The following is a 27,407-nucleotide window of genomic DNA, read 5'->3' on the forward strand; positions in this document are numbered from 1 at the left end:
GCCTAAGTGGAGAGTCCCCGGATGGTGAAGGGTAGATTAGATGCACTTCCTGAGGTAACACCTGAAGTTGTCAAGTTGTCTTCCGGCTTCCACGGGTACAGCTATGCACAGTCGCAATTTTTTTCTTTCTCTTTTTTTCCTTTTCCCCTGTTGTTGGGGATTAAAATGGAATGTTCAGAGGAGGCCCTTGGCAAGAAGCACACAGGTAATAAGTAAACACTGGCTGCCTCGTTTGTTAAGAAAGGTACGCTATTTATAAATCACCGGGCCACTTATCCAGGCCTGCCATTCCTTCCTGGGTTGGTGGCTCAGTAACTACCCCCATACCTACGCTTATGACCCTCCCTCCCCCATCCCTGCTCCCCTACTTGGGAACAAGGTCCAGGAACATAGGAGACTCTGTAACAGAGCCACCCAGCTTAGGCCAGTGCGGGCTGGTCAGGCCACCTCACACCACAGCCACCTCCAAGACATTGGTCCCGCCCCGCCCCACCCCTTGGTGGCCTCGCCCACGCCCCGCCCCTCGGCTGCCCGCCCGCCCCGCCCCTTGGGCGGTCCCGCCCCGCCCCTTGGCCGCCCCGCCCCTTGGGCTGTCCCGCCCCGCCCCTTGGCCGCTCCGCCCCGCCCCTTGGCTGCCCCGCAGGCGGGCCGGTCGCCCGATGGCAGCTGCCAATCCGCTCGCGGCCCATGCGCGCAAGTCTCACGTGATCTGCGCCCGAGTCGCGCGTTGTCACGTGACCGCCGCCCTGCCCTCGGGGCCTGGGGCCGCCGCGCGCCCGGGACACTTAGAGGTTTGCCACCGGCGGTCACCGAGGTAGAAATGGCTGCCGCCCTGCAGCGCATCGAGCAGCTGTCCAGCCGGGTGGTGCGCGTGTTGGGCTGTAACCCGGGTCCCATGACCCTGCAAGGCACCAACACCTACCTGGTGGGGACCGGCAGCAGGTAAACGCCACCCCCGAGCCCCGCAGCTCGCACACTGGCGTGGCGGCGGGGCTAGCTCCGCGGAGGACAGAGGACATGAGGCAAGCACAGGCTTCCTACCCGGTTCACTTGCAGTCTGGTGACCCAGTGAGTTCACGGGAGCCTGTGTGTTGGTGCACACTGCTTAGAATGCAGAGGCAGGGGGATCGCCCTCCGGTTCGAGGCCATCCTAGTCTACACAGCCAATTTCAGGCTTGGTTAGGTCGTATAGCAAGGCCCTTACTCCCTGGCCCCCAAAAGTTTACAGTAGTTGCTTCGATTTTGTTTTGGCCCGAGCCTCCCGTCGTGAAAGCTATTGACTGTACTGAATCCCATCTCTTACAGTAGAGGGCAGAATTTGCTTCCAGTTCCACCCGAGTCTAAACCAGAGAGAGCAGCCCAGTCTGCGGCTAGGAGAAACTTGACTCGTTCCGTTTTTTTCTTCTAGCCGTGTATGACAAGCATCGTTTGTTGGCATGTAAAGCCTCTGCTATATTTATGTGCCCCTCTAGACAAAAGGACATTGACAAGCACCTGACTATCAGGAAATGGAAATATTCCAAGTAGACATAAAAGGTTAAGCCTAGAGTGGATGACTACGGGACCTTTAGGCTTCCTGCACACCTTTAGCAGCAGAGCGCCTAACCTCTAGGGTATAGTCTGAGCTGCACTTCCTCACCCCGGGACAATGGCTCCCGTGTGTCATTTTTAAACTCATCCTGAAGTCAGCCCCTAAGCCGGAAATCGCTCATAGTCTGAATAACCCAGGAGAATGCCGTGCTGGGGAGTCCCGGTGAATTGAACACGCCTGCTCATAGTAGATGGTGAGCAATGTCGGTGATCTGTGGTGAGAGCAAGTGGACAAAGAGCAGTTAGCGGACATTTGAATATTGATATGATGTCTTATTAATATAAACTTTCTATAAAGCAATCGATTCTTCTAGCTCAGTTGAGTTTTACTCTTCTCATACAACAGATTATGTGTCTGGTGTGTTCCAGGCACCGAGTTCTGCTGAGTGAATCACTCCTAGGCCTCTGCAGATCCATCTTCAGTGTTGAGCCCTTTATGAATACAACATGTATTGGCAAAGAGACCTCCTGAGATAGGGCTGTTGTCTAGGACTGGAGTGACCCAGTACGCTCAAAGACGACTGGTCATCACAGTAACTGCTTGGACATTCCTCATCACGTGACTACAGTTAGTTCTCCAGTTTAGACCCGAAGCTTTATTTATGCCATGGAGAATGATTTCAGAGCTTGCTAAGTAATGCTGTCCTCGGGAGTTGCAGTGAGCAGCTCCTCTCCTTTGCCAATCCCAATCCTGCTATTGCCAGAACTGGTCAGATAGACTGCCAAAAACAAACACACACACACACACACACACACACACAATTGTGAAGGCCTGGAAGCCACTTTCTCAATCTCCAGAGGCTGTTTTTCCTAAGACTTTGACCTGCAAAGAGGCAACACGAGCGTTTACAGATGTGTGTTCTGTGTTATTAAAATGCAAGCAAACCTGTGGATTAGCTCTGCCAATTTTGTTTTAACTTTTGATCACTATGATAGTCTGGACTATAATGCTTTAAATTCAGTGTTAGATTGTTAGGCGTGTCAAAGCTGCTTCTTAGGAGGAGGACAAGGCACTGATTTAAATATGATGAGGGACCCGTGTGACTTGAAAGTTTAGAGCATTCTTGATACAAGGTATGGAAAGATTCCTTTTAAAGACCTAAGGCCTTCAGAGACCAAAAGTAGTCCAAGTGACACCAGTTAAAGAGCAGGAAGAATTTGGAATAACATTTAAACACACACTGGGGGGGGGGAGCCAAAAACAATTAGGATCATGGCCTGGGGGTGTTTCGTGGTATAGTTTTGTGTGACTGAATGAATGTATAGAGGGCCAAGCATTCCACAATCGATTCCAAATGTAGAAATGAAGTAACGGGTTCCTCCAGCCAAACAAACAAGCCTCCTGCCCTCCTGGGGCAGTTGTGAAATGCTGACAGTAATTATTATTGTATGTCATGTAAATAATGGGTCTAGGGATGCCATCAAATTCACCGCAACCCAAGTCAAGCTCACCTGCGAGCCACCCTCCTCCAGTGTCTCCAGCCTTTAATGGCATCCCCAGGACTCCACCTGGAGGTCTCGAAGGATTGGCCTTTCCCTTGTCCTGCAGGTTTATGACTTACGCATTCTAAGTGTCCTGGAAGCCATGGCAGGCTGTAGGTATTCTCTTGGTGGGACTCATGTTCCTGAGCAGTATGCCCGTCTGCAGAGGAGCTCACAGTCCATTTCTGAAGTCCACCCAGCTGTCTCCCCAGTGAAGACCACCATAAGGTCATTGTCCTCCCCAGTATTTAACTGTGCACTCAGTCACATATGTAATTGTGAGTGCACACTGCCACATGCAGTCAGCTCCCCCCCATGCAGTCAGCTCCCCCCCATGCAGTCAGCTCCCCTCCCCCATGCAGTCAGCTCCCCCCATGCAGTCAACTCCCCCCATGCAGCCAGCTCCCCCCCATGCAGTCAGCCCCCCCCCCATGGAGTCCCAAGGGTTGAACTGAAGTTGTCAGACTCAGTTGCAAGTGCTTTTACCAGCTGAAAATCTTTGCTCACCCAAGATATTTTTTTTAATTTTATTTTTTAAATTACACTAATTAAGCTTACACAAATTAGAGAATACATAATTTGATACAAATATGCATATATACATCTGGCATAATGTTTAAGTCAAATTAAAACATTTATCATCTCAAACAATTTTTTATGAAAGCTTTGGAAATCCTTTTGGCTTTTAAGAAACATAATGTATTGTTGTTCCTAAAAGTCACTGTGTTATGCAAGAATTTCTTGCTCCCAACTTCCTAACTAACTGTACCAGTACAAGATGTGTGTTTGTATTGGCTATAGATGTTAGAAACAAACCCATTGAGTGTAATACAGCCATGCAGTGATTGTACAGTTTTTCAGGCTATATATGTATGTTGTATAGGTTCCTGAGGGTGTGTGCACCTGTAGATGCTAGTGTGTATGCATGTATGTAACTGTGGCAGGTATATTCCTCTATTGCTCTTCACCTTTTTAAAGCATGACCTTTCACACCCTGGAACCCACCATTTTGGCTATGCCGCCTAGCTAGGGAGGTCCCACCATCCATCTGTCTTCTAACTGGCCAGTGAGCTCTAGGATCTGAGATCCTGTCTGACTTCCATGGACTCCCCATTCATCCCTACATCCACCCCTACCCTCCTCCCCTTACATCCTTTCCCTTCTCCTAACAATGGAGTTAGAGGCCAAATCGCCACCTGGCTTTGTCTTGGGTGCTAGGCATCCTATTCAGTTCCTCATGCTTAAGAAACAAGCACATCACCCTCTGAGCCTCCCACTAGTTCCCCGTGTACTCAACTGGAATGCCCTGAGAAGATGCTTTCTGCTAAATGCTATTTTCTTTGGTTTTGATCCCCCACAGCTACACCTTCCACCCATCACTGGACAGCAAGCAGAGTCGTTTATATTCCTGAAAGAATAAAAGGCATAGGACATAGTAGGTCATCTGTAAACAGTTATAGATGAATGGATTATGTTTGCCAAGGTTAATCTTTCTCAGCCTGAATAATTGAGGTGTTACTATGAAATACCAAGAGTTAAGAAGTTTGTGGTTTGGCACTGGTGGTGCACAACTTTAATCCCAACAATCAGGAGGCAGAGGCAGGTGGATCTCTGAGTTCAAGGTCAGCCTGGTCTACAGAGTGAGTTCCCAGACAGCCTGGGCTACACAGAGAAACCCTGCCTTGAGAAACCAACAAGCAAACAAAACAAAAATAAGTTTGTGAACTGGTTCTTGAGGGAAATGGTTTCCTAATTCCTTCATTTTAGAAAGCAGAGAAAAGTCAGTCTTTTGATAGCTGAAGAAGGGTAACAAAAGAACACAATCACAGGCTAGCGATACAGAATTCAAATATGGCAGCCGTGGGTGTGTGTCTTACAGAAATAAACTGGCTCATGTTTTCCCACATGCTTCCTAAAGCCTCTTTCCCATGTAATCTCCCAGTGGAATCGTTTACGGTGGTAGGTCAGCTGCCTAGTTCTGCACAGTGTATGCAAAGCTGCCTAGTTCTGCACAGTGTATGCAAAGCTGCCTAGTTCTGCACAGTGTGTGCACAGCTGCCTAGTTCTGCAAGTGTGTGCACAGCTGCCTAGTTCTGCAGTGTGTGCACAGCTGCCTAGTTCTGCACAGTGTGTGCACAGCTGCCTAGTTCTGCACAGTGTGTGCACAGCTGCCTAGTTCTGCAGTGTGTGCACAGCTGCCTAGTTCTGCAGTGTGTACATTGCCTCTCTCTTTACTGCACCCTGGTGTTATTTCTCCCCCACTGGCATCCATCCCTCCTCCTGCCTTCTTGATGATCTCTTTCTCTTCCCATGTAGTTCCTTCCCACTTTGTAGTCACATATGTCCATCTGGTTGTGGTGTGTAGGTGTGTGTAGGGTGTCAGTCCCCCATTAGTCTATTGCTCACCCCTGCCCGTCTTCACCCAGAGATAGCTCCCCATCGACTTTCTTGCACTATTAAGTATTTTCTTTACTCATGTATTTTTTTTTATTTAAATCTAGATTCCGACATCAGAAAATGTGTTTATTGTGTGATTTTGATGTCAGGGTAATGGTGGCTCCCTGGAATGAGTTTGGTTGTTCCCTTTCATTCTGAGAAGCATGCCGGTAACTGTACTTGAAAAGTTTAGTAGAACTCAGATAGTAAATGTATCCACAGCTAAGCTGAAATTTCTTTATGTAGGAATGTATCTATTTCTTGTAGATTAGTGTGTGTGTGTGTGTGTGTGTGTGTGTGTGTGTGTGTGTTGGTTTAGTTTTGCTGTTTCTTTTGGGGGTTTGTTTGGTTTAGTTTGTTGTCAAGTTTTGAAGTCTTTAGATGATCCTCTGGACTTTATTAGATTCTACTTCACTCATGACAGTCATCATTTTCATTAACTCTTTTCTCCTCTGTTGAGGATTCTCCTTTTAGTGTATTCTGAGGAGCTGGTATGGCAGTGCGGAACTTCCTTAGTTTGTAGACCTTGAACTATGCAGTAGCACCAAAGTTTCTGCTTGCCCTGGGAGAGCAATGAGCAGTGAGGGAGGCACAGTGACGCAAAGCCCTTGGAATGTCTGCCTCCACACAGTCCTTCTTACAGTGGAGCCTGTCACTTCCCCTAGAAAGCTAACATTTAACACTTTCTGGGCTTCTCTGTCTTCTTACTGTTTACTGTGGCCCTTTCTTGGCTTTTCACAGTTTGCCTCTCAATCTTCAGTCATGGCTTGTGTTGGACCCGCGTGGTCCAATGACCAGAGTGTCCACTCCCACAGAAACACAGAGGCAAACTGAGAACGATGCAATAAGCAAGAGGTTTTATTCTAATTGGTCCAGTGCACTGGGGTCATTCTGCAAGTGGGGCAGAGATGACCCTGAGGTTTCAAAGTACACATTTTTTTATATAGCTCTGAGGGCAGATTTCAGCAACAGCATAGGGTGGTGACATTGCATTGGTGGGTTACAGTGACCCTTGGATTCATTGGATAAGGGGGTTTAGGCTAATGATGATGCATATTTGGACTTTTCCATGAGACCTTGTAGCTGTCAGCCAGTAAATTCTGTCCTTGTTTTGTTTCTCAGAACTGGGTGTTTTGGAAAGTCCCAGGAAGGGGGCAACTGCAACTCGTCCCTAGGTGGCCTGGCCAGGAGCCTCACACTAGGTGTTCAGATTTATGGGGACACAGGACAGCACTGTTTATCTCTGAGTTGCCATCTTCTGTAGCTCTTGCCTGTTCCTCCTCCTCTTCCTTCTTTTTGCTTCTTCCCCTTCCCCCTCCTCCTCCCTTTCCTTCCCCTAAACCTTCCCACATTTCCGTCCTCACTGTCCCTCAAATGCGTGGCCTCTTTTTTCCACTAATTGTTATAGCATGCGTATGTGTATATATACACACCTATGTATTCCTAAACACAATCTCCAGCACCTCTCTGTCCCCAGCTTTCTTCACTTGCTTATAGTTTCTGCTCTGCATGTTGATTGGCTGTGCATTTTTGTAGTAGCCTCCATCTGATGAAAGGAGAAGCTTCCTCCATGAGGGTTGTTTATTAAATCTGCTCAGCAGGAGCGTGCCTGGCACGGGAAACCTAGCTGACAGCCCAGTGCTAGTGAAGCTGTAGTTATTGGAGAAGGATCTACACCGTGTAGCTTGCTAAACCAGCATGATCTTAATGATAATAAACGTACATTGTTCATTCCCCAAGTAAGACCACATTTCCTTAAAGGGGTGTTAAATCTGATCCTTGAATTTTTAGTCCCTCCGGTAGGCAGAGCACACACTCTGACATCCCTATGTCCGAGTGAATGCTGGTCCTACCGTCTTACTGATGTAACCAACCCTAAGCAAGTTATTTAACCTCTGAGCATAAGGATGGAAGACCTGCCTCAGAGAGAGTTTCAAATGGCGCTGCGTTTACTTTAATTGCCACTCGGGTGCTCGCGGTCCTGGCCCACAGCGTCCCCGCCCGCAGCCATAGTTCACATTTACAGGTAGCTCTAGTTCCTTTCCACGAACTTCCTAACAATAAAATATTGCTTTAAACTGGAGTGATATGTTCAAAACAAAAGTCTATATTCTTTTAATTTAATGCAAGTTATCTATGTAAAGGTGTGCCAGTGTGAACTCCAGGTTCCAGCTGTGATTGTCCCCCTGCCATTTGTAGGAGAATCCTTATTGACACTGGAGAGCCATCGGTTCCAGAATATATCAGCTGTTTAAAGCAAGCCTTGGTTGAGTTTGACACGGCGATCCAGGAAATCCTGGTGACTCACTGGCACCTCGACCATTCTGGAGGTATAGCGGACATCTGTGCAAGCATCAGTGATGGTAAGCAGAACACCATGTTTAGCTATGCTTGGGAAATCACTTATCATTTAAGCTTTCAACTATATTGATCTTCTGTAATTGGTACAACATAAAGACTGTCAATTTTAGCAAAGGTGGCATAGAAAACTTTTCTTCCAAATCCTTTCTTCCTTTGGCCAGTGATGAAGCTAAGCTTTAGGCTCTGTGACAACCACCGCTTCGGCCATTAACTGCTGTTGAGCATTTCCTGTTTGTCAGGCACTGTGCTGAACACTTCCTAAGGGTACTGTAAGGGTGACTCTGTTAGTGCCTGTTCCCAAGCAGATTACCTGAGGCCTGAAGATAACTATGGAAATCCAAGCAATGTATCAGTTTATTCATGTTTTCTCTCCCTGAAACCGACTTAGTACAGACATCTTTCCTGTTCTCTTAAATCCTTTATTCGGCCATCACAGCCCTAGACTGAGACAGACACTGAACAGTCATTGAGGTGCCTACTGTGTGTCAGGTACAGACACAGACAGCAGCATGATCCCAGGAGCTTCCACATGAACATCCCTAAACCGAACCCCACATGACAGGTGACAGTCAAAATACACACACCCCGAAAGTACTAAGTAGAATGACCTTTGGGATTTCCCAGGAGGAAAAACAGTTCTAGGCTCTATACAAAATAAAGAATGTCTGAGTAATTACTATTCCAATGATACCACAAAAGTAGAAAGAAACTTGGCACAGCTCTTTACAGATACCAACATTTTAGTGCTTTTCTTGAGAAAAGTCTTGCTGTCTGCCCTCTGGGCTGTGTGCAGACGGCTTGGCATCCAAAGGTTCTGGGGCTTTCTTCTGTCGTTTCCCCCCTCCTCCCCCATCGCTACAGCTCAAGTACTTTCCAGTGCTGGCTACCTGTATTTTTTAAGTTACATGTATTTTTTTATAGGCCAGACTAAAATATATAAATGTGATTTATGGAGTTTCTTCAGCAATACAGAGTAAATTTGAAGCAACTGATGACAGACTTTTTTCTTTTTTTCTTTTTCTTTTTTTTTTTTTGCGGCATAACAAAATGTATTTTCCTGAGGTATTACAGACATTCAAATTAAATACATGCCTGAAATGTTCTGAATTTAACAGATCACATTTATTTAATAACAAATTATCTAATTTTTGAGTAAAATATTTTCAAGGCTATGTGTTTTCAAATTAAAGAACTGGTATGTTAGGTAAATCATTTCGTATTGCAGGACTATATAAACAGTACCGACAAGCAGAATTTTGTGCTAAAGACACAACATTTAATAGTAACCAACATGAGGTGGCAAATATTTTGAAGTGTCTGGTTAGCAGAGGCCTGATATAAGGAATAGAGTCTCCGGGCACTGGACATAAACATAAAAACCCGGCAAACATGAGCGGCACATTACTACACAATTCAGAACCCCAGAACGTGCTCCACAAACCTGTGGACAATGACAATTCCTTCAACTACTAAGATGCCAACCCTTGTCCTCATGAGGTTAGAGGATGACTCTAGGAGCTGGCAATGTCCTTCACTCTGGAACTTGAACTGAGGCCCAGAAATTGTCTGTAAGTCCTTCCAGCGCGCTGCGATGGGTTCTGGTGTGTGCGGTTGCCGTCTGATCTGCCCAGCACTCTTCCTGTTCACACGTTTCCACCCCAGCAACTGCGCTGACCGAATCTCCGGTGCTGCAGTGAAGCCACGGGCGGCCGGAAGCCTCGAGCTGTCTGGGTGGATCTAGAGCCCAGTCTAGGCCACATCTATGGACTCCATTCGCTTAGGTCCTCTTGGCCTGATCTTCAGACCAGTCAACTTTGTGAGTGGTCAGTCTGGGACAGGCAACAACTGTGCTAAGGCTACACAGAGGCAGCTGAGCTGGTTGACTCTGTCTTGGATGTGGTGTGGAAGGAGGCGGAGCTGTAACCCACTCACTGGGCTCCGGCATGGGCACCCTGCTCATCAGCAAGAGCGGAGAATATCCTGACCGCATCGTGAATACCTTCAGCTGACGCATCCCTCAGTTCTGCTGGTTTTGCTTTAAAGCACGGTCCGTTTGTCACAGAGGTACTCTCTTCTAGTGAAGCAGCAGTCACCGTGACCCGTGGTGTGGCACCCTCCAGTCAAAGGTGTTCTCTATTCCCATGAAAAAAGTGAAGAAGGAAGGGACAAGCGTCACCTTTCTCTACTCTGTTGATCTGTGGTGCTTTCATTGCACTGTGAATGTCTGATTTCACCTGTACAGCAACAACAAATGCCAGTATTTACGCTGCAAGGCCGTGGATTCCGTAAGTATATCAGCAGCTTCCAACTCGGTCTCTAGGAATGATTTGCAGCTCGGAGCCATGCTTCAGAAAAACATCTCCAGCAGTCTGTGCAGGGTTTATTCCTATTCCATCATTAGTAATAATTGCACTTGGATCGGCAGGAAATTCTTCTGCCACAAACTTTAGCACAGCTGTGAACGGTGTACTTTCAGGAACACTGAGAACTTTGTATGGTAGCTGTGGGTCCGACGTCAGCATGATTTTAAAAGACACCTTCTACATGATGGAACCTCAGGACACACACCGCGCCCAGCCGCCAGCCGCGCTTCCTCGATCCAGACTTTTTTCAAAACCAACCAGTTTAGGGCGGAGATTTTACTCAGCGGTTCAGAGTGTGTCCTACCCTTCTGGGGAACGTGAGTTTGGTTCACAGTATGATGAACCTATGTCAGACATTTCACGACCACCTATAACTCCGGCTCCAGAGGTTCAGGTGGTGTCTTCTGGCTCCTGTGGGCATTACACACGTGTGACATACATTCACACGAACACATATTAGTAAAAACAAAATCTTTAGATTACAAACAGTCAGTGTGGACCATGCCTTTAATCACAGCACTTGGAAGACAGAAGCAGATAGATCTGAGTTCAAGGCCAGCCTGGTCTACAGAGGGAGTTCTAGGACATCCAGGGCCACACAGAGAAACCTTGTCTTGGAGAAGGGGGAAAGTCAGTATAACTTCTAAGTGTTATTTCTCCCTCTGGTCAAAGCACTACCGCGCTAACCTTTCTAACCTCCGGATGGACTGTTGGCAGTCATTCCTTCCAGGTTCTGTTTGATCTACGCCCACCTCACCCCCACTCCCACCACTTACGGCTGCCATATTGACCGTCCTGTTAATACTGCCACAGATCTTCCTAAAACACTGTCTAGTGGCCACAGTGGCCCAGTTTAACACCCGCTCTCCTGTCAGCCGAGCTGCCTCACCTATACAAGCTCTCCGCTCTTCCCAGACAGCGTTCCCATTAGGCAAGATGGCAGCTTTGTCACGGCCACAGCACACACTCGCTCCCAGCCCTCTCCTAATGCGTCTCCTCTTCCTGTGGGTCTCAGTCGTCTTTACCCACCCTGCCTATCCTGTAAGTCAGGTCTCAGCTTCTGCCCCGTTCCCAGGCCTCTCTTCCAGCTGAGCTGTCTCTTCAGCTCCGGGGATACCCACTGTAGCCACTGTCCTGGTTACGTGGCTGACACAGCTGAGTGGTAAAGAGTTGGTTTTCTGTCAGTGAGGAGTCATGGATGTTAACTTTCAGGGTTAGAGTCTCTGGGGCCCCTTTGAGCACTGACAGCACAAGAGGCCTTACTGTTCACTACAGCTGTGACCCGTTCACTGTTAAGCAGGCGCCTAGATAAAGGTGCTGACACTCCAGCTCACTCCATCCCACTGTCTCCCCACCACCTCCCAGGGTCAAACACGAGCTGAGATTATGAAGGACAACAGAATAGAAATGACTAGAAGGTCACCGTGGCTTTCACGTGACCTCAGGATCATGACAGAGACGGCACTCTGGGAACATGTGACCTGTCCCGCTGCAGAGACAGTGCTTCAAGTCTGTTGTCCTGGCGTCCTGGAGCTACGGTTTATGGAGCCATTGGCAGGTGCCACCCATGTTAGGCTGTCTCTTAAAAAGATGAACCATTCAGAGTATGACTTTTATATTTACTTGTTTTATGACTAGACACCACCTATTGCATCAAAAAACTAAGGCGGAATCCTCAGCGAGAAGAAACTATAGGAAATGGAGAACAGCAATATGTTTACATAGAAAACGGAGACGTGATCAAGACTGAGGGAGCTACTCTCAGGTAAGTAAACGGCCCTGACGTAGAGCCTGTGTATACAGAAGGATGAAGACGGGTATGTTTGCCTGCTCACGAGAGAGCCACTGGTACAGATAAAATCTGACACAGTCAGTGCTCTCAGGAAAGAGAAAGGGCTCGCTCGCAAAGCCAGGAAACAAAGGCCTTCACTCTGTCTGTTCTTTAATTGTTCTTGGCGTTGTTGAAATTCATACCACTGTCCAGAAATACACACTCGAGAAGACTAGGTGCAGACGTGATTGCTCACATACACAAGGCTGAACCCGTGTTGCCGTGAGTTCAAGGCCAGTCTGTGCTGACTAATAAATTCCAGATTGGCTTGGTCACAGCAGAAGACCCTGTCTCAAAAAAGCAAGTTTATTTATTTTAAAACTTAACACTTCCTCCTTGGGTGAATCAGGGACCTACCTGAACCTCAGTGTTCTCACTTTGAAAAAAACTGTAAACACTCTTAGTTCGACCGGTTTTCTGAGACTTATCTTTCTGCTCTGTTTGTTTTGAGACTGAACCTCTCCACTTCTTTTGGTCTCCCTCATCCCCTCGGCTTTGCCCACACAGTATGCTGGAGGTGCCATGCTTCAAAGTAGCCTCTCCATGCCCTGTTGTTGGGACAAAACCTGGAGGCTGGAGAGGTGGGTGGCTCAGTGATTAGAGCACCTGCTGCTCTTGCATCGGACCCGGGTTCGGTTCTCAAACTCCCACATAATGGCTCAGCCACCTGTAAATCAAGTTCTGGGGATCCTACCCTTTCTTTTGAATGCTCTAGGTACTAGTCCAATTTTTTTTTTTAAAGAAAAAAAAACGGAAGGAAGAAAGAAAGAATTAATATATGGAACCCTGACCAAACTTTTCACCATAGGATCTTGGTCAACCCCAAATAGGACATTTTAGTCTGGAAATAGAGCTTTCAATTCTAGAAAAATGTCTTGACGTTGCGTATGATTCTCTCCCTGTTTCTGGGGTTCATTCGCTAACTGTCTGGTTGTTTGGTCAGAGTATCGGGCTCACCGCCCACGGTCCTCCTCCAGGTTTCCACCCATGTACTCTCCTCTACACCTGGGCCATGCTGCTCTGTGGCCACTCTGTCCCAGGGCCCCTCCCTCACCAGCCTAGGTTTGGTTGACATTTCTCTCTTTCTCTAGCTGACAGTTTTATACTCAGTAGGGTTTGTTTTAAAAGTTGCTTTATGGTTTGTTGCTTCGAGATCTCTTTGCTTTTCCTTATTCCCCATCTGCAGTATCGAAGGATTTCTTTTATCCTAATTATCTTAATTGCCCTCTCACGTTTCCTGATTTTCTTCTGGTGAAAACTGCAGAGCTGTTTCTGAGTCCTGAGAACTGGGAGGACAGAGGCTTGTTGACATGAGCCTCATGGCATTATAATCAAGCTGAACTTTGTTGAGGACCCATTTATGACAATTTAGGCTTCTGCTGAGGTAGTAAATAACTTAGACTTTTTTTGAGGTCTTGGGTAGGGTGAAGACCTCACTGACGACATAAAAACCGATGTCCAAATGGAATCGACGCGTTATCTCTTCTCCACCCAAGCCCGGCTTACTGTTCCATCCACAGCTTGGGGTCTTTATCAAACAGCTCAAAGAAGGTTTGTTTGTGTGGGATTTTGGTGTGGAGGATTGAGCCCAGGGCCTCACAGGTTCACATTCTCTACCTGAGTTACAGCCACAGCCACAGCCTGAATACTTGTTAACATGTTTCCAGTATTTCTAACCACCTTTCCCCTAAGGTCCCTCTTCTTCCAGATTCCTGATACCCCAGATCCTTAACTTTTGGGGATTCTCACAGTAATCAAGGTGATCCTCAGCCTTCTCTGCCTGCTTAGAGCCCATTTTCATCCCTGTTGGGATTACATCTTCACAAAAACCAAGCAAACACCTTTTCTGGGGGCTTAGAAGGAAAACATATGTATATATACACTCTACTGTCTTTAACCAAAATCCCACACTGAGTCCCTAAGTATTAAATATAAATGCACAGTTATATTTGCTCTATTCCCCTAAATAGGTCATTATTGAAAGTTTTATTTAAAATATAAAATATTTCAAGAATATACAAATCAATCTATCTAAATCAGAGAAAGGTCATTGAGTTAGTCTCTTAAAAATAAGTTTAAGCTCAATAGAATTAAGTTTGAGCAGTATTCATCAGCATTTACTGCTGCCTTCTGTGATTCACTCATATAAAATGGAAAGGTTAGTAGAACCCGCTCCAGAGCCGTGTCAGGGTCAGTGCCGAGACCGGGAAAGCTATGCTGTAAAACCAGATGCTACTAAGAGCTGAGAGCCGCGAGCGCACAGCGGAGATTGAGAGTCCTGCCTGTCAGGAGCCTGGGCAGTAAACAGGTAAAACCGGGCGATACCGGCAGAGAGCGTGATTCCCGGTGCACCAGGAGAACAGGGAAAGTGCAGGAGCACAGAGGCGAGACATGGAGAGGCGCTTTGCAGAACAAACGATTTAGACTTAGCTCTTCATTTCCTGTTGGTGTGGCTGTGAGACTTAATGCTCTAGAAGACATTTTTCTGGACTTAAAGGTATCATAATCAGTTTATAAGTTTAAGGGATTTTTGGTACTGAATATTAATTACAGGCCATCTTGGGTTTCATTATGACATTTACACCCACATACATAATTTCATATTCATCCTCTTATATCCCCTGTCCTCTCTCGTTTCCTCCCACCTTGCTGATCCTTTCCTCCAGCCAACTAGTCCCTCCCTCCACATCCTTTCTCTCTGTCCCATCCACACGTGCGCATGCGTGTGTGCATGCGTGTGTGCATGCGTGTGTGTTGTGTGTGTGTGTGTGTGTGTGTGTGCGCGCGTGCGTGCGGCTAGGATTGCTTTTAGGAGCATGGATGAGGGGTTAGAGTTTGGGCAACCACATCAGTGGCTGCAATGCAGAAAAGCATAAGTCAGGTTCTACATGTCCATTATTAGACTCGGTTAAGGTTTTTATTTGATTCTAAAGGTTTCTCTTTGTTTCTGTATCACATTGCTGTAGGTATTAAATGGCTTACAAACACTCTTGATGTTAATTGGCACCGTATTTAATTTTGTTTAAACCTGTTTGAGTGTTTTGCTTTCATATACGTATGTGCACCATATGCATGTCTGGCACCTGCAGAGGGCACTGGGTTCCCTGGAATCGGAATTACACATGGTTGGAATCCATGCTGGGAATGAAGCCTGGGTCATCTTCATGAGCAACAGGTGTTCCTATTACTTAGCCGTCTCTCCAGCCTCTACATTTATTTTAAAAATATGTGGAAACAAATATATTTAAGAATGTTTCTTTAAAATGTGTACATAATGCTATTAGAGTAAAATTTTATTTTTGAAACGTACTTTGTGCCAGCTATTGTGTGAAAAGCTTAGGCACTTACCTGGAGAAATTAGTAATGTAGACAAATACAGTGACGTAAATGAAAACTTCAAAACCTGCACTTTTGTTTCTTAATTGTTAGCATACAAAATTGAAAAGCTGTGTTCTTAACTAAGAGTACTGTTTCTGAGTAATCTTGATTTTTCTGTCTTTTATATTTTCATGTTTTCAACTTTGTTGTAATCATCTTATTTATAAAATAAGAAAAAATATGTTATTAAATGTGTACTTCTGTGTAAGAAACATGATCTAATCATAGGAGATATTTGTCTGGGGTCAGTTTTCCACAAGCAACCCCTGGGAAAAAAGGAAATTCCCTCCTCGGCAGCGTGTGATGTCATGTCTACAGGTGACGGAGTTACTCAGTTTGCAACACTTTACCCAAGCGTAAGACTTCATACTGGCTGATTGATGGTTCTTAATCTGTGTTCTTGTCTAGAGTTCTGTACACCCCTGGCCACACTGATGACCACATGGCTTTACTGCTGGAAGAGGAAAATGCCATCTTTTCTGGGGACTGCATCCTAGGAGAAGGGACAACAATATTTGAAGACCTTTATGATTATATGAACTCCCTAAGAGACTTACTAAAAATCAAAGCTGACATCATATATCCAGGTGAGTGACATCTTTTGATCTATCAAACACCTCTTTCCCATGATCAGGAAGATCCATTTGGCTTACCTCTGAGCTGAAATAGAAAGACACGTGGAGGTTTTGTCTTGGCACATTCTGTTTGAGTACTAGGATCCTTGATGGCATCTTCATGCGTGTATTATGCAGCTGACCTTGAGCGGGCTTGCTCGAATCATTCTCTTCTACATCCCTCGCCACTGTTCCTCTCCGAAACTCTCATTTCTTTAAAGATGTTGTTTTTTGATAATATGTGCTTGAGGGGTGCATATTACTGCAGTGCCCATGGAGGTCAGAATTGGGTGTCAGATCCCCTAAAGCTGGAGCTGCAGGCAGTTGTGAGCCTCCTGCCTCGGGAGAAGGAAACTAAACCAGATCTGTAACAGTCATACGTGTTCTGAACGTGTAAGCCATTGCTGCAGACCCCTCAGTGCTTTCTTCTTAATCTAGACTCTGCATCTGAGTGAGATGAGATAGTGACTTTCTGGGGCTGGCATACAGATTCATCCATTTCCCAGTAGATAACATCTCATTCTTTGTAGAATAGTAACGTTCTGTTGTATACACTTTTCTCACTTCCTTTCACCCATTGACAGACACCTATGCTGACTCCACAACTTGCTATTGCAATTAGTGCCAAGATAACATGGACTTGTAGATATGTCTCTTGCATCAAACTGTTGGTTTCTTTGCTATGTACCTGGCAGTAGTACAACCAGTTCATGTGATAGTACTATTTGCAAGTTGGTGTGGTTTGGTTTAGTCTGGTTGGTTGGTTTGTTGGTTGGTTGGTTGGTTGGTTGGTTGGTTGGTTGGTTGGTTGGTTGGTTGGTTAGTTGGTTGGTTAGTTGGTTGGTTGGTTGGTTTCATTTGGTTGGTTGGCTGTGCCCTTTCTCCTGCCTACTGGAGTCACTGCAGATGGAAAACACCAGACAGCCTTAATATTTTAAAACCAGCCAGATGACACAGCCGCTGGGCACCGAATCTATTGTCCCACACTCATCTGCTATCCTATATCAGGAAGCTTCTGGGGACGGAGGCCACCACGGGTTCTAGGTGGCCCCAGACCTTACATGGTGTCTGTCCTCCTCTCTCAAAAGCCTGGGGAGATGGGGGAGACACCTCTTTATCTCAACTCCTCCTCTTTCTCCTGGGACCAGGAAACCCCACCTCTGTATCTTGGACCAGCGATTGGCTTCCGCCATCTTTATTGACATATCAGCTCCTCCCCCTACATGACCGAATAGCAAAGAATAGTGTCACCTGGGAAGGCCCACTCAGTCCTAGTGACTGGTGTCTGCTACATAACCCACCTCTGGAAGGTCCTACCCTCACCCAAGGACATGCACTCAGAGGACAAGCCTGGGGAATGTTCACATTCAAATCCTACTGCATCTCTTTCTCTTTGTTATTGACCAAGCTAAGAATGCAAACACTGTAGCCAGGCCTTCAACCCCTGATAGGGTTTCTCTGTGTAACCCTGGCTGTCCTGGAACTCCTTCTGTAGACCAGGCTGGCCTCAAACTCAGAGCTCCACCTGCCTCTGCCTCCTGAATGCTGGGACTAAAGGTGTGTCACCAGTGCCTGGCTTCCTCTCTGATTCTTAATGGAGGGTCTCATGGGTGTTGTGTGACTTCTGAAGAGATGCAGATTACGTCAGTTCATGCTTGCGATGCAGCGGGTACTCTGTAAAGGATCGCTTCGCTCAGTGTGTAACAAACTCGGATGGTTGACAGTTAACTTAGTCTGTGTTTCCAGGCCTTCGAGTTCCTGCAGACGGTCTGCTCTTATTCTGACATTTCCCTTTGCAACTGACACGGTCTACACAGCCTCAGTATGTAATTGTTCTATACTCCGGGCATTTTCAACATAGTGTGACATGGAAAAGCTGTTTTCTGGTCATGGGATTTTGGGGGGGGGGTTCTAAATGCCCCCTGTCCTTGAGTATTATTTCTGTTCCTACTTTTTTTTGGAAACCCTTCTGCTATGAATAGCATCACTGAACACATTTATGTGTCTTAGTTTCTTTTTAACACAACATGCGCATAGGTTTGCTGTCTTCATCTGGTCCAGAGTCTTGAGTGTTGTGGCCGTGGGTTTTGTTTTCAGTTGTATTGATATTTAAATGTAATAATGTCTTGATGTCTTCAGTCCTTGTTCTCCTTTCCTGCTAACATTGCTTCTTCCCTCAGGAGCCACTGCCAGCCCTGAGTTCTCTGGCCTTTGAAGCTAGGCAGGTTCTCACCTGTTCCAGAGGTCCCCCCAGTTTTTACACCAAGCAATGGCAAATTTCCAAGCCAAGATATGTCCACAGAGTTCCTCAGCGGACATGAAAAACTTAGGGAACTCAGCAAGTCGGGTGCCAGTCTCAGCGCCTCCAAAGTCTGCCAAGCACTGAAGTACCTTGCAGGGAGACGGTGTCAGGGGAACCTCTCGGTCCCACATACCTGCCTGGACGTGCGCACTGATGCAGCTCCCAAGGCCAAGCAGTTGTTGGCCAAGGGACCACAGCTTTCCGTGAGCAGTAGAGTACGTTCCTCACCCCACAGCCCAGTCTCTGTGTCCTCTGAACCTACAGGCAAATCCATGTTTACACCCGTTCCTCATTGTTGCTTCTTCCTGCCTTCGTCCAGACAGACACCATGGCAGCCTGTCCCCCAGCTCGCTAACTTGGGGTTATTTCTTGATGCCCAGTATAGCTCAGTCTCAAGCAATAAGCCCCTCTCAATATTGCCCTAGGCTGTAGCCCCCCAGGGTGTGGGGGCAGAATAATAAATGCTTCTCCATCGGCTGCAGCACAGACATCTCGGTCACACCAGGTCCCTATAGTAGATTTAGGGCCTTCTAAAACTGTGGGTCTCTCCTCCAGCTGGGACTGCCAGTCTGCTGCCGTCAGGAGCTAGGGTGGAACCACGTCTGCAGCACCTTTGTGTGTGTGTCCCCGCTTCCTAGGCGTTCTTACTCTTGGCTCCCAGGCTCCTCCGTCAGATTCTCCCCAGAGCAGCTTGATCTGTTACCCTGACTCTTCTCGCCCGCAATGCTAAACTGAGGGAGCTCCTGATGACCACCCCACCCTATGTCTTGATTCCACCTCTGCTTCTTTGCTGAGTCATATCCATAGCATTGTCTGTGAGGAGTTTCCTTCAACATCCACTCAGCTGTTGACAAAACTGTTGCAACAACACAAGCTTACACAGGGCAGGAAAGTGCCTCACACTGTTGTTTATTAACTGATTCTGACTTCTCTCATAAACTACATTTCAGCTGTCAAACCTTGGCTAACACTTGTCCTCTGAACTTTTTTTAACTCACAGTGTTGCTTTGTCAGGTTTCCATGGCAACTATAAAATGGTACATATCCAATCTCCAGAAGAAGAAACTGTTATATGTCAGATGTCATTGCACTGGTTACAATATGCATGTTCTGTCTGTCACAGAAGCTAAGGAAGAATCCAACAAGAGTCCCAGAAGGGAAAGGGAATTGCTTCATTTTCTAACTTGTTCCTAACAAAGCAGCCGTGGGAAGATCTGTCCGCTCACCGCCCGCTCCAGGGGTGCGCTCTGTGCTCAGGAAACAGTAGAGGCGCCATGTGTCCTAGTCAGGGTTTCTATTCCTGCACAAGCATCATGACCAAGAAGCAAGTTGGGGAGGAAAGGGTTTATTCAGCTCACACTTCCACATTGCTGTTCATCACCAGAGGAAGTCAGGACTGGAACTCAAGCAGGTCAGGAAGCAGGAGCTGATGCAGAGGCCATGGAGGGATGTTACTTACTGGCTTGCTTCCCCTGGCTTGCTCAGCCTGCTTTCTTATAGAACCCAGGTCTACCAGCCCAGGGATGGCTCCACCCACAATGGGCTGGGCCAGGGATGGCTCCACCCACAATGGGCGGGGCCCTCCCCCCTTGATCACTAGTTGAGAAAATGCCTTACAGCTGGATCTCATGGAGGCTTTTCCTCAGCTGAGGCTCCTTTTTCTGTGTTAACTCCAGCTTGTGTTGAGTTGACACAAAACCAGCCAGTATACCATGACATGGGTGGAGTAGGCCCTGATGGCTCTGATACAAGGAGCAGCTGCTGGGACACTGCTGAGCTAGAGACCAGAGAGGCTACCTACAAAGGGTCTCGGTGTTTGTATCCAGTGTACCTCTTGTATTATTAGCAAGGAAGTTGTTTGATGTAAATTATGCCATTGCCATAGTTACCACATAGTATCATCCAGGGGCCTTTACCGCTCTGTGCTTAACAAAGCCCTGGAAAGCAGGTGATGGAGTCACCACCCAGAACAGGTCAGAGACTCACACTTCCTCACAGGGCTAAGAAGGAACAGCCCTCTTCATGTGCTCCTGGGCTGGCCGGCTTCTGGATGTTTTGTTCTCAGGTTTAAAGAGCAGGCACTGTCAGGGTAACTGTGTAACTGTGTAACGCTCTGTGCTGCTACATTGGCCATAAGATTTTAGCTCTACTGTGGGTCTTAGCCTCTTCTGTATTCTTTTTCACCCTTTTGTTAGTAAGCTCGCTGCAGCAGTTGAGACGCACCCATGGTGGTTAAAAACTGCCTCGTAGGAATCTCAGCGCCGTCCCTTGTTCGCTGCAAAGCTGTAGGGCAAGTTATGTTCCCTCCCTGTGGAGAGCAATAGTGCCTACCTCATGGGATCCCGTAAGCACAGGAGCTTCATGTATGACAAATGATGCCGAGTTCTTTTTGTGGCTATGTGTTACTGTGCTGAAATCTACCGTGTTGGTGCGTGCTATGCTGAAATCTACCATGTTGGTGCGTGCTATGCTGAAATCTACCATGTTGGTGTGTGCTATGCTGAGATCTACCGTGTTGGTGCGTGCTATGCTGAAATCTACCGTGTTGGTGCGTGCTATGCTGAGATCAGTCTTATATTTTAAGGTACATAATAGCACTACATATTTTTATTTGATACAATTTGCGAAAGGTTTTTGGCATTATGCACAATTTTTCATTGTTGCCATCAAAGCCTAATTTTCCCCACGCTATCTCCAATGTAGTGCTTTTTATTAGCATACATTAATTCCATGTAATAACCAGTTTCCTTATGACATTTTCATAGGTTTATATAATGTGTTTTGAGGGGCTTGAAAGAGGCTCAGTGGGTAAGAGTGTGTGCTGCTCTTTCAGAATTTGGAAGTTCTGTTCCTGTATCCAGTGGCTCACGCGTATGTGTGACACACTCCAGAAGAGCGGTTGTCCTCTCCGGCTCCATAGTGACACACTCTAGAAGAGCGGTTGTCCTCTCCGGCTCCATAGGCACCCATGTACCCCTTCGCTGACGCACATACACGGGGAAGGGAATAAATATTTAAAAATTATGTTATGATTAATTTTACCTAGTGCATTTCTTGTCCCCCTTCGTTCCCACTGATCCCTCTTTTCTTCCCAGCTACCCCTCCCCTTTCTACTGTAATGTCTCTGCGGAGAGCCAGTGAGTTAATCAGGGTTGGCACAGGAGCATGGGTGAGCGCTGTTCACAGGAGTAGTGTTTTATTGGCAGTTTACCAGTGGCTATGTGACGGAGCTAAACTGCGTCCTCCTTTCCTGCACCTCACACAGCAGATGCTCTGGAGAGACGCCTCCAGTCACTGCTGACAGGCCGGCCTCTGCAGGTCCTGCACGCAGTCGCTCCTTCTTAGACCCGTGAGCCTTCTGTGTCCGTACGTAGAGTGCTCTTCCGTATGGCGTAGGAATTCTTTGCTGATGGAATAGACTAGCTTTGTACTGAGTGTTTCTTATTTGGTTGCACTAATTGTGTTACTCTTTTAATTCAGGTCATGGCCCAGTAATCCATAACGCTGAAGCTAAGATTCTGGAATACATCTCTCACAGAAATAACCGAGAAGAACAAATTATTACATTATTCCGTGATAACTTTGAGAAATCATTTACAGTGACTGAACTGACGAAAATGATTTACAAGGTGACTCCTTCATCTGTGCATGACCACTCTCTATAGGGGTATTGTTCCACCAGCTGTGCCATAACCGCCATACATCCCAGGTGTAAACAAGCATCTTAGTCTATACGCCACGCCAGCTGTCTAGCCTGAGAGCAGCAGTTGAGAGAGACAAATGTGCAAGGAGAGCAGAGCGGCCATCCTGAGCCGCAGTGAGCCGGGCTCGACTCCACAGAGAGAGCGGCTCTGCTAGTTTGTAATGACACATACTGTCCTAGCCATCTTGGGTACCTGGTGACAAAGAGAGTGACCTTCTAAGCAAAAACAAAGTCAAAAGGCACCTGAGGTTAATGCAGTGGGAAATTGTAGCCTGGTGATGGGGAAAATGTGCATCAAACACACGAATAGAATTCTTTCTATAGGAATGAACTCAGACTCGGTGTGTGACCTCTGGGCACATTCCTATAGCACTGTGTGGCCCAATGTCACTCCATGTTTTAGCTAGGTGCAGGTAGAATAGCTTAGTAGTTTGGTGTGCAGGATTTGGCAGACTACTTAACGTTTGAAAAGTCCCGCTAGGGTGGACGCCATAGCACACACAGTCTGAGGACTCATCAGTTAGTGGCTGCCCTGAGGTAACATGGAAACTGACGATTAGAAAAGGACCTTAAAAGCATGCAGACTTCTCAGACTGCTAAATCACAGTCACTGCGTCTCCTCTCAGCAGACAAGGATGATAAATGAAAATCACCTCTGAAGGGGGTGGAGGGCGGCTCAGGAATAGTGTTATCCAGCCTAGCCGGTTTCGAAGCCCTGGATTTCTGGCACAACCTGGAAAAAAAAGTCATTGGAAAGATTAATACAAGTATTTTCTTTTGGGGCTAAGAGATAGGTCAGTTGCTATAGTGCAAGTGTGAGGACTGAATTCTGTCCCCAACAGCTAACGATCACAGTATGTGCCTGTGGTCACAGTGTGTGCCTGTCGTCCAGTGCCGGGGACATGGAATTCATGAGCACCAGATTCAGTGAGGAACTCTTTTTCAAAAAATAAGGTGGAAAGCAACAAGGAAGACACCCACGGTCAATATGTGGCTTTGGTATGCACGTGTGTGTGCACACTGGATAAAAGCATTAAAATTGTGTGTAAGGGCGCATTACTAATACTAGTGTGTAGGCACCCTAAACTATACACTCCTACAGTGGGCCCCTAACCTAAGAACAGCCAGAAAAATTCTATACCCTGTCACAGATGAGTCACTACATAACTGCTCATGTCTCAACAAACAGTGCTTTTTCACACCCACAGAGCAGGAGTGTGTTCTGTATACACACAGAGTGGGAGTGTGTTCTGTGTACACAAAGACTGGGAGTGTGTTCTGTGTACACAGCAGGAGTATGTTCTGTGTACACAAAGATTGGGAATATGTTCTTACACACACAGAGGCAGTCACCGTGCACACGTGTGAGATGCCTCCTGCATGTGGACTGGCATGAAACAGCCTAGAGTTAGTCATTCAACACTCGGTAAATATTTGATATGCCATATGCTACAGTGGGTGCAGAAATACACACATAGGCACATAACCCTTTGCCTTGGATGAATGCAAGGATTAGTGGGCACAGGTTCTCATAACAGTTGCCCCCCCACACACACACACACACTGCATACAGGCAAACACTCCAAAGGTTTTGCGTGTTGGAACATTTATAATATTCATCATGTGTTTTTCACTCTGAACTTCAGGTTCTGTATACCATATGGTGACACAGAATTTGAAGTCAGTTTTGCCTAATGAGGACGCAGTGATGGATTTTATCTCACGGAGGAGTAAGCACTTTCTAGGCCGGAGTAGAAGGGGAAAGGAGTCATTCCAGACCCAGTGAAAGGCACATCCAAACACCGGGAGTGACGTAAGACCCCTGTGCACTTGGAAATCCACAAAGAAGACACGTGTAACAGGAACACACATGTCACAGGTGTGGGTAGACAGGGAGGAAGTCTCAGAAAGTGAGGTTGAAAGAAGAGGTGTGATCACAAGGAGACTTCACTGCCAGCCTAGATGTTATCCAGTGATCTGGGAACGACTACTCACAGATCTTCAGTGGGTAATGTCTGTGGTGAGATCTACACCTTACACTGTGGTAACCGTTGCTGCTTATTATTTCTGTGTTCGCCGAGTAGAAATGAAAAGGGAAACGCCTACAATCTTGTCACCCAGGGGGCTGAGTGAGTTTGAGGCAGCCTTTGCAAATGGTGACTAGACAGATTGAACTGTCTCAGAGGGTGAGCCAGTGATACAACCCTTTGTAAACATTAGTGTCTCTCTGCAAATGTCAGTGTGTTAAGATAAATCTAAGGGGAAATGTTCAGGAAGACCACGAGTGCTAATAAAGTGGGAAAGGGACGGAGAAGGCGAACTTTCAAAGAGAGGAGCGAGCCAGCCCACTCCATGGGCAGGGGACAAACAGATCGACTGGACTGGGACTGATACAATTTGGCAATCCTGGCAAAATGCTTTGAGGAAGCTGAGAAACGGTGTTCAGCTTACATCCCACTGCTGGGGTAGAGCGCTCTGACTGACAGCCTCTTGTTCAGGGGGTTTAGCTGGTGTAGACGCGGAGTGGGAACCATGGAGGAGCTGCAGTGGCCGACGTTCTTATAGAACCCAGAGCCAGCTGCCTGGACTGTGCCTCCCACAGTGAGCTGAACCCTGCTAGGTCACTTAATAAGACAGTCCCACATACACGCCTACGAGACAGTCTGATTTAGGCAGTTCCTTCAACCGATGCTCTCCGGTCACGTGACTGTGGACTGTGTCACCATGACAATTAAAGCTAACTAGGACACAGACAAAGTGAGTTTAGTCAAGGAAATTGGCTTCAGAATTATAATCCTTATTTAAATAATAAAATAAAATTTCTCTTTATTGAAACAACATGTTCCAATGTTACATTATCGTAGCAAGAGTAAAGGAAAGCTGTGAGTGACAAGATACAAAGATATTATAATACCCCAAAAAGCATAAAGCCAATTGAAGATTATTCAAAACTAAGAAGAATCTTTATACACACATTTTTGTTTATAAATATTAATGAATTTCTACTGTGAGTCAGGATGCTAAACACTTGGAATTCCATAGTGAACAAAATTTGTGGCACTTAACTATTTCATCTGTAGAAATATGGGAGAATAGTATTCTAAAACAAGACCATCTGCAAGGGAGAAATTGTTCAAGTTGGTATTATACTTTCTATTTGATTTTGCTGTTCTGATGCAGGGTCTCATTATGACAAGCTGGTTTCAAACACACAATGGCCAAGGATGACCTTGACCATCTGACCATCCTGCCCCCATCTCCTGAGATTGCCAGTGTATGTGTACTGGGGTGGGGCTTGTATGGTGGAGCACTGTGACCTGAGCCTCAAGTCAGCACTACAGTGTGCTCAGGCCAAGCTTTCTTTTCTGTTGTCTGTGCCTTGTTTTAAATATTTCAAACAATTCAGTATTCTTTAGGAATGAAACTCCTTTTATCCTGTTTTCCTTTCAGAACGTTCCAGAGAATTTACATAAGATGGCCGAGCGTAATCTCTTGCTTCATTTGAGAAAACTAGAGAAAGATGGGAAAATATGTATGTATCCTTCTGAGTTCTAATGCATTTTTACTAGTATCAAGACATCTGTGCAGGTGCTTGAGTTTCTTTTTAGTTAGAATGGTGTTTAGGTCTCCCATAAATACCACATTCAGTGAAGAAGTAGGGTCCACGTCCTCGGCCGGAGTGACACCATGCCGGGGAGGGTAGCCTATCTTCCAGGTGCCAAGACTGAGGACCCTGGCATGTGGGACACTTGAGGACAGGCATGAGTTTTCTGAAGAGTGAATCCAGAGAGGATAAAGGAGGAGTTCTGTAACTGTTTCCTAATGGTAGATGAACCTAGCAAATCAAGCAGTCTTGTAAAAGTCTAGTCCTTATAGTCAAGAAGTGAGCCAAGGCTTGAATTTTGTCTAGAAGCCTCAGCCATATGTTTACCTACAAGAAGAAACTCACCTATAGTCATCAATAAAGTTCCTTTAGGAAAGGTGGACTTTTTCTTACTATAGGAAATGAGAAGCGCAGGGAAGCTCACCTCTCGCTTTTGCTCTGTTTTACAGTTTCCATCGCAAACCCTGACAAGAGGTGGAAAGCCGTCCTTTAGCTCCAGATCATTGAGTTCCTTCTCGTTTTGCTTTTAGAAGATGGTATTTTCTTTTAGCTGCAGATGATGAATTTATAGAAAATGTCAAATGTAGAACTTTGAAAATAATACTTGATACCTTTGTAAAATATGTAAGTTACATTTTATAACTGTAGGACAGATTACTGATCTAACCTTGGTCTTGGAAGGTTTCACCAGAAATTCAGAATCTAGCACTTTATCAATTTCCTATGGATTAAATAAAGTGGTTACTTAAGAATAATAAATTTTTAACAATTCAAACCAGTTAATGCTTTAGAGTTTGATTACTTGTCTTAGTTAGGGTTTCTATTGCTGTAAAAAGACCATGACCAAGGCAACTCTTAAAAACACTTAATTGGGACTGACTTACAGTTTCAGAGGTTCAGTCCATTATCATCATGGTGGGAAGCATGGCAGCGTCCAGGCAGACATGGTGCTGGAGAAGGAGCTGAGAGTTCTATATCTTGGTCTGAAGGCAGCCAGAAAGAGACTGTCTTCTGCAGGAAGCCAGGAGGAGGCTGTCCCACAACTGGTAGAGCTTAACCATAGGAGAAGACCTCCAGAGCCCACCCCCACAGTGACACACTTCCTCCAACAAGACCACACCTAATAGTGCCACTCCCTATGGGCCAAGTTTCAAGCACATGAGTCTGGGGGCCACCTATTCAAACCACCACAGTCATTTGTCAGCATTTGCCAGTAAAGCTGTCTTCAGCTACTTCAGTCACAGCACAGTCATCTGCATACTCACTTCTTTTCTTCAACCCTTGTCTATTCCTTTTACATTCAAGTTTATTTCGCTTTCCATCAGTTACATCATTAAGTATTGATTCTGCAGGCCTATGCTTTGTTTATTTTCTTCTAGTGGTATTCCATAAACTATTCATAAGTTGTTTATTAAAAAATATTAAGTATATTAACTTGAAATATTATGTGATTAATAAGCAATTCTTAAAATTTTGTTTTTATTTGATGTGTATGAAAATTTTGCCTACATGAGTATTTGTGCATTACATGCATGCATGCAGTGTGCATTGAGGCCAGAAGGGGGCGCTGGATCCCCTGGAAATGGAGTTACAAGTGTTAGTCACCATGTGTGTGCCAGGAATCAAACCAGGTCCTCTAGAAGAACAACTGCTTTGAACTGCTGAGCCATCTCTGCAGCCCACAACAACATGCTTTGCAATTCTAGATTTCTGTATACAATTAAACATCAGTTTTTATATGGA

At 46.0% G+C, this 27,407-nt stretch overlaps 2 protein-coding genes across 2 annotated transcripts; one reads left to right on the forward strand and one right to left on the reverse strand.

Annotated features, from left to right (window-relative positions):
• Nucleotides 1–742: 742 nt before the first annotated feature.
• On the forward strand, nucleotides 743–27,407 carry LACTB2 (lactamase beta 2). The gene is made up of 7 exons (XM_080938538.1): nucleotides 743–942; nucleotides 7,708–7,871; nucleotides 11,871–11,997; nucleotides 15,850–16,028; nucleotides 21,838–21,986; nucleotides 25,511–25,592; nucleotides 26,114–27,407. The coding sequence occupies exons 1-7, from the start codon at nucleotides 821–823 to the stop codon at nucleotides 26,155–26,157; spliced, it is 867 nt and encodes a 288-aa protein (XP_080794664.1). The 5' UTR covers nucleotides 743–820; the 3' UTR covers nucleotides 26,158–27,407.
• LOC308437375 (ubiquitin-fold modifier 1-like) lies at nucleotides 10,164–11,017 on the reverse strand (the record flags this gene model as incomplete). The annotated part of the gene is made up of 2 exons (XM_080938483.1): nucleotides 10,164–10,409; nucleotides 11,009–11,017. 2 exons carry the CDS (start codon nucleotides 11,015–11,017, stop codon nucleotides 10,164–10,166), a joined length of 255 nt encoding a protein of 84 aa, XP_080794609.1.

The sequence above is a fragment of the Micromys minutus genome (genome assembly GCF_963924665.1).
Source record: "Micromys minutus genome assembly, chromosome: 26".
Taxonomy (NCBI): domain Eukaryota; kingdom Metazoa; phylum Chordata; class Mammalia; order Rodentia; family Muridae; genus Micromys; species Micromys minutus.

What these genes read in the sequence shown, in the direction of transcription:
- LACTB2 (XM_080938538.1), top strand. Translation starts at nt 821, where the DNA reads ATGGCTGCCGCCCTGCAGCGCATCGAGCAGCTGTCCAGCCGGGTGGTG. An exon ending in CTGTGCAAGCATCAGTGATG is followed by an intron (nt 7,872 to 11,870) that starts GTAAGCAGAACA and finishes TTTTATGACTAG; the next exon opens with ACACCACCTATTGCATCAAA. An exon ending in AGAGAAAGATGGGAAAATAT is followed by an intron (nt 25,593 to 26,113) that starts GTATGTATCCTT and finishes TCTGTTTTACAG; the next exon opens with TTTCCATCGCAAACCCTGAC.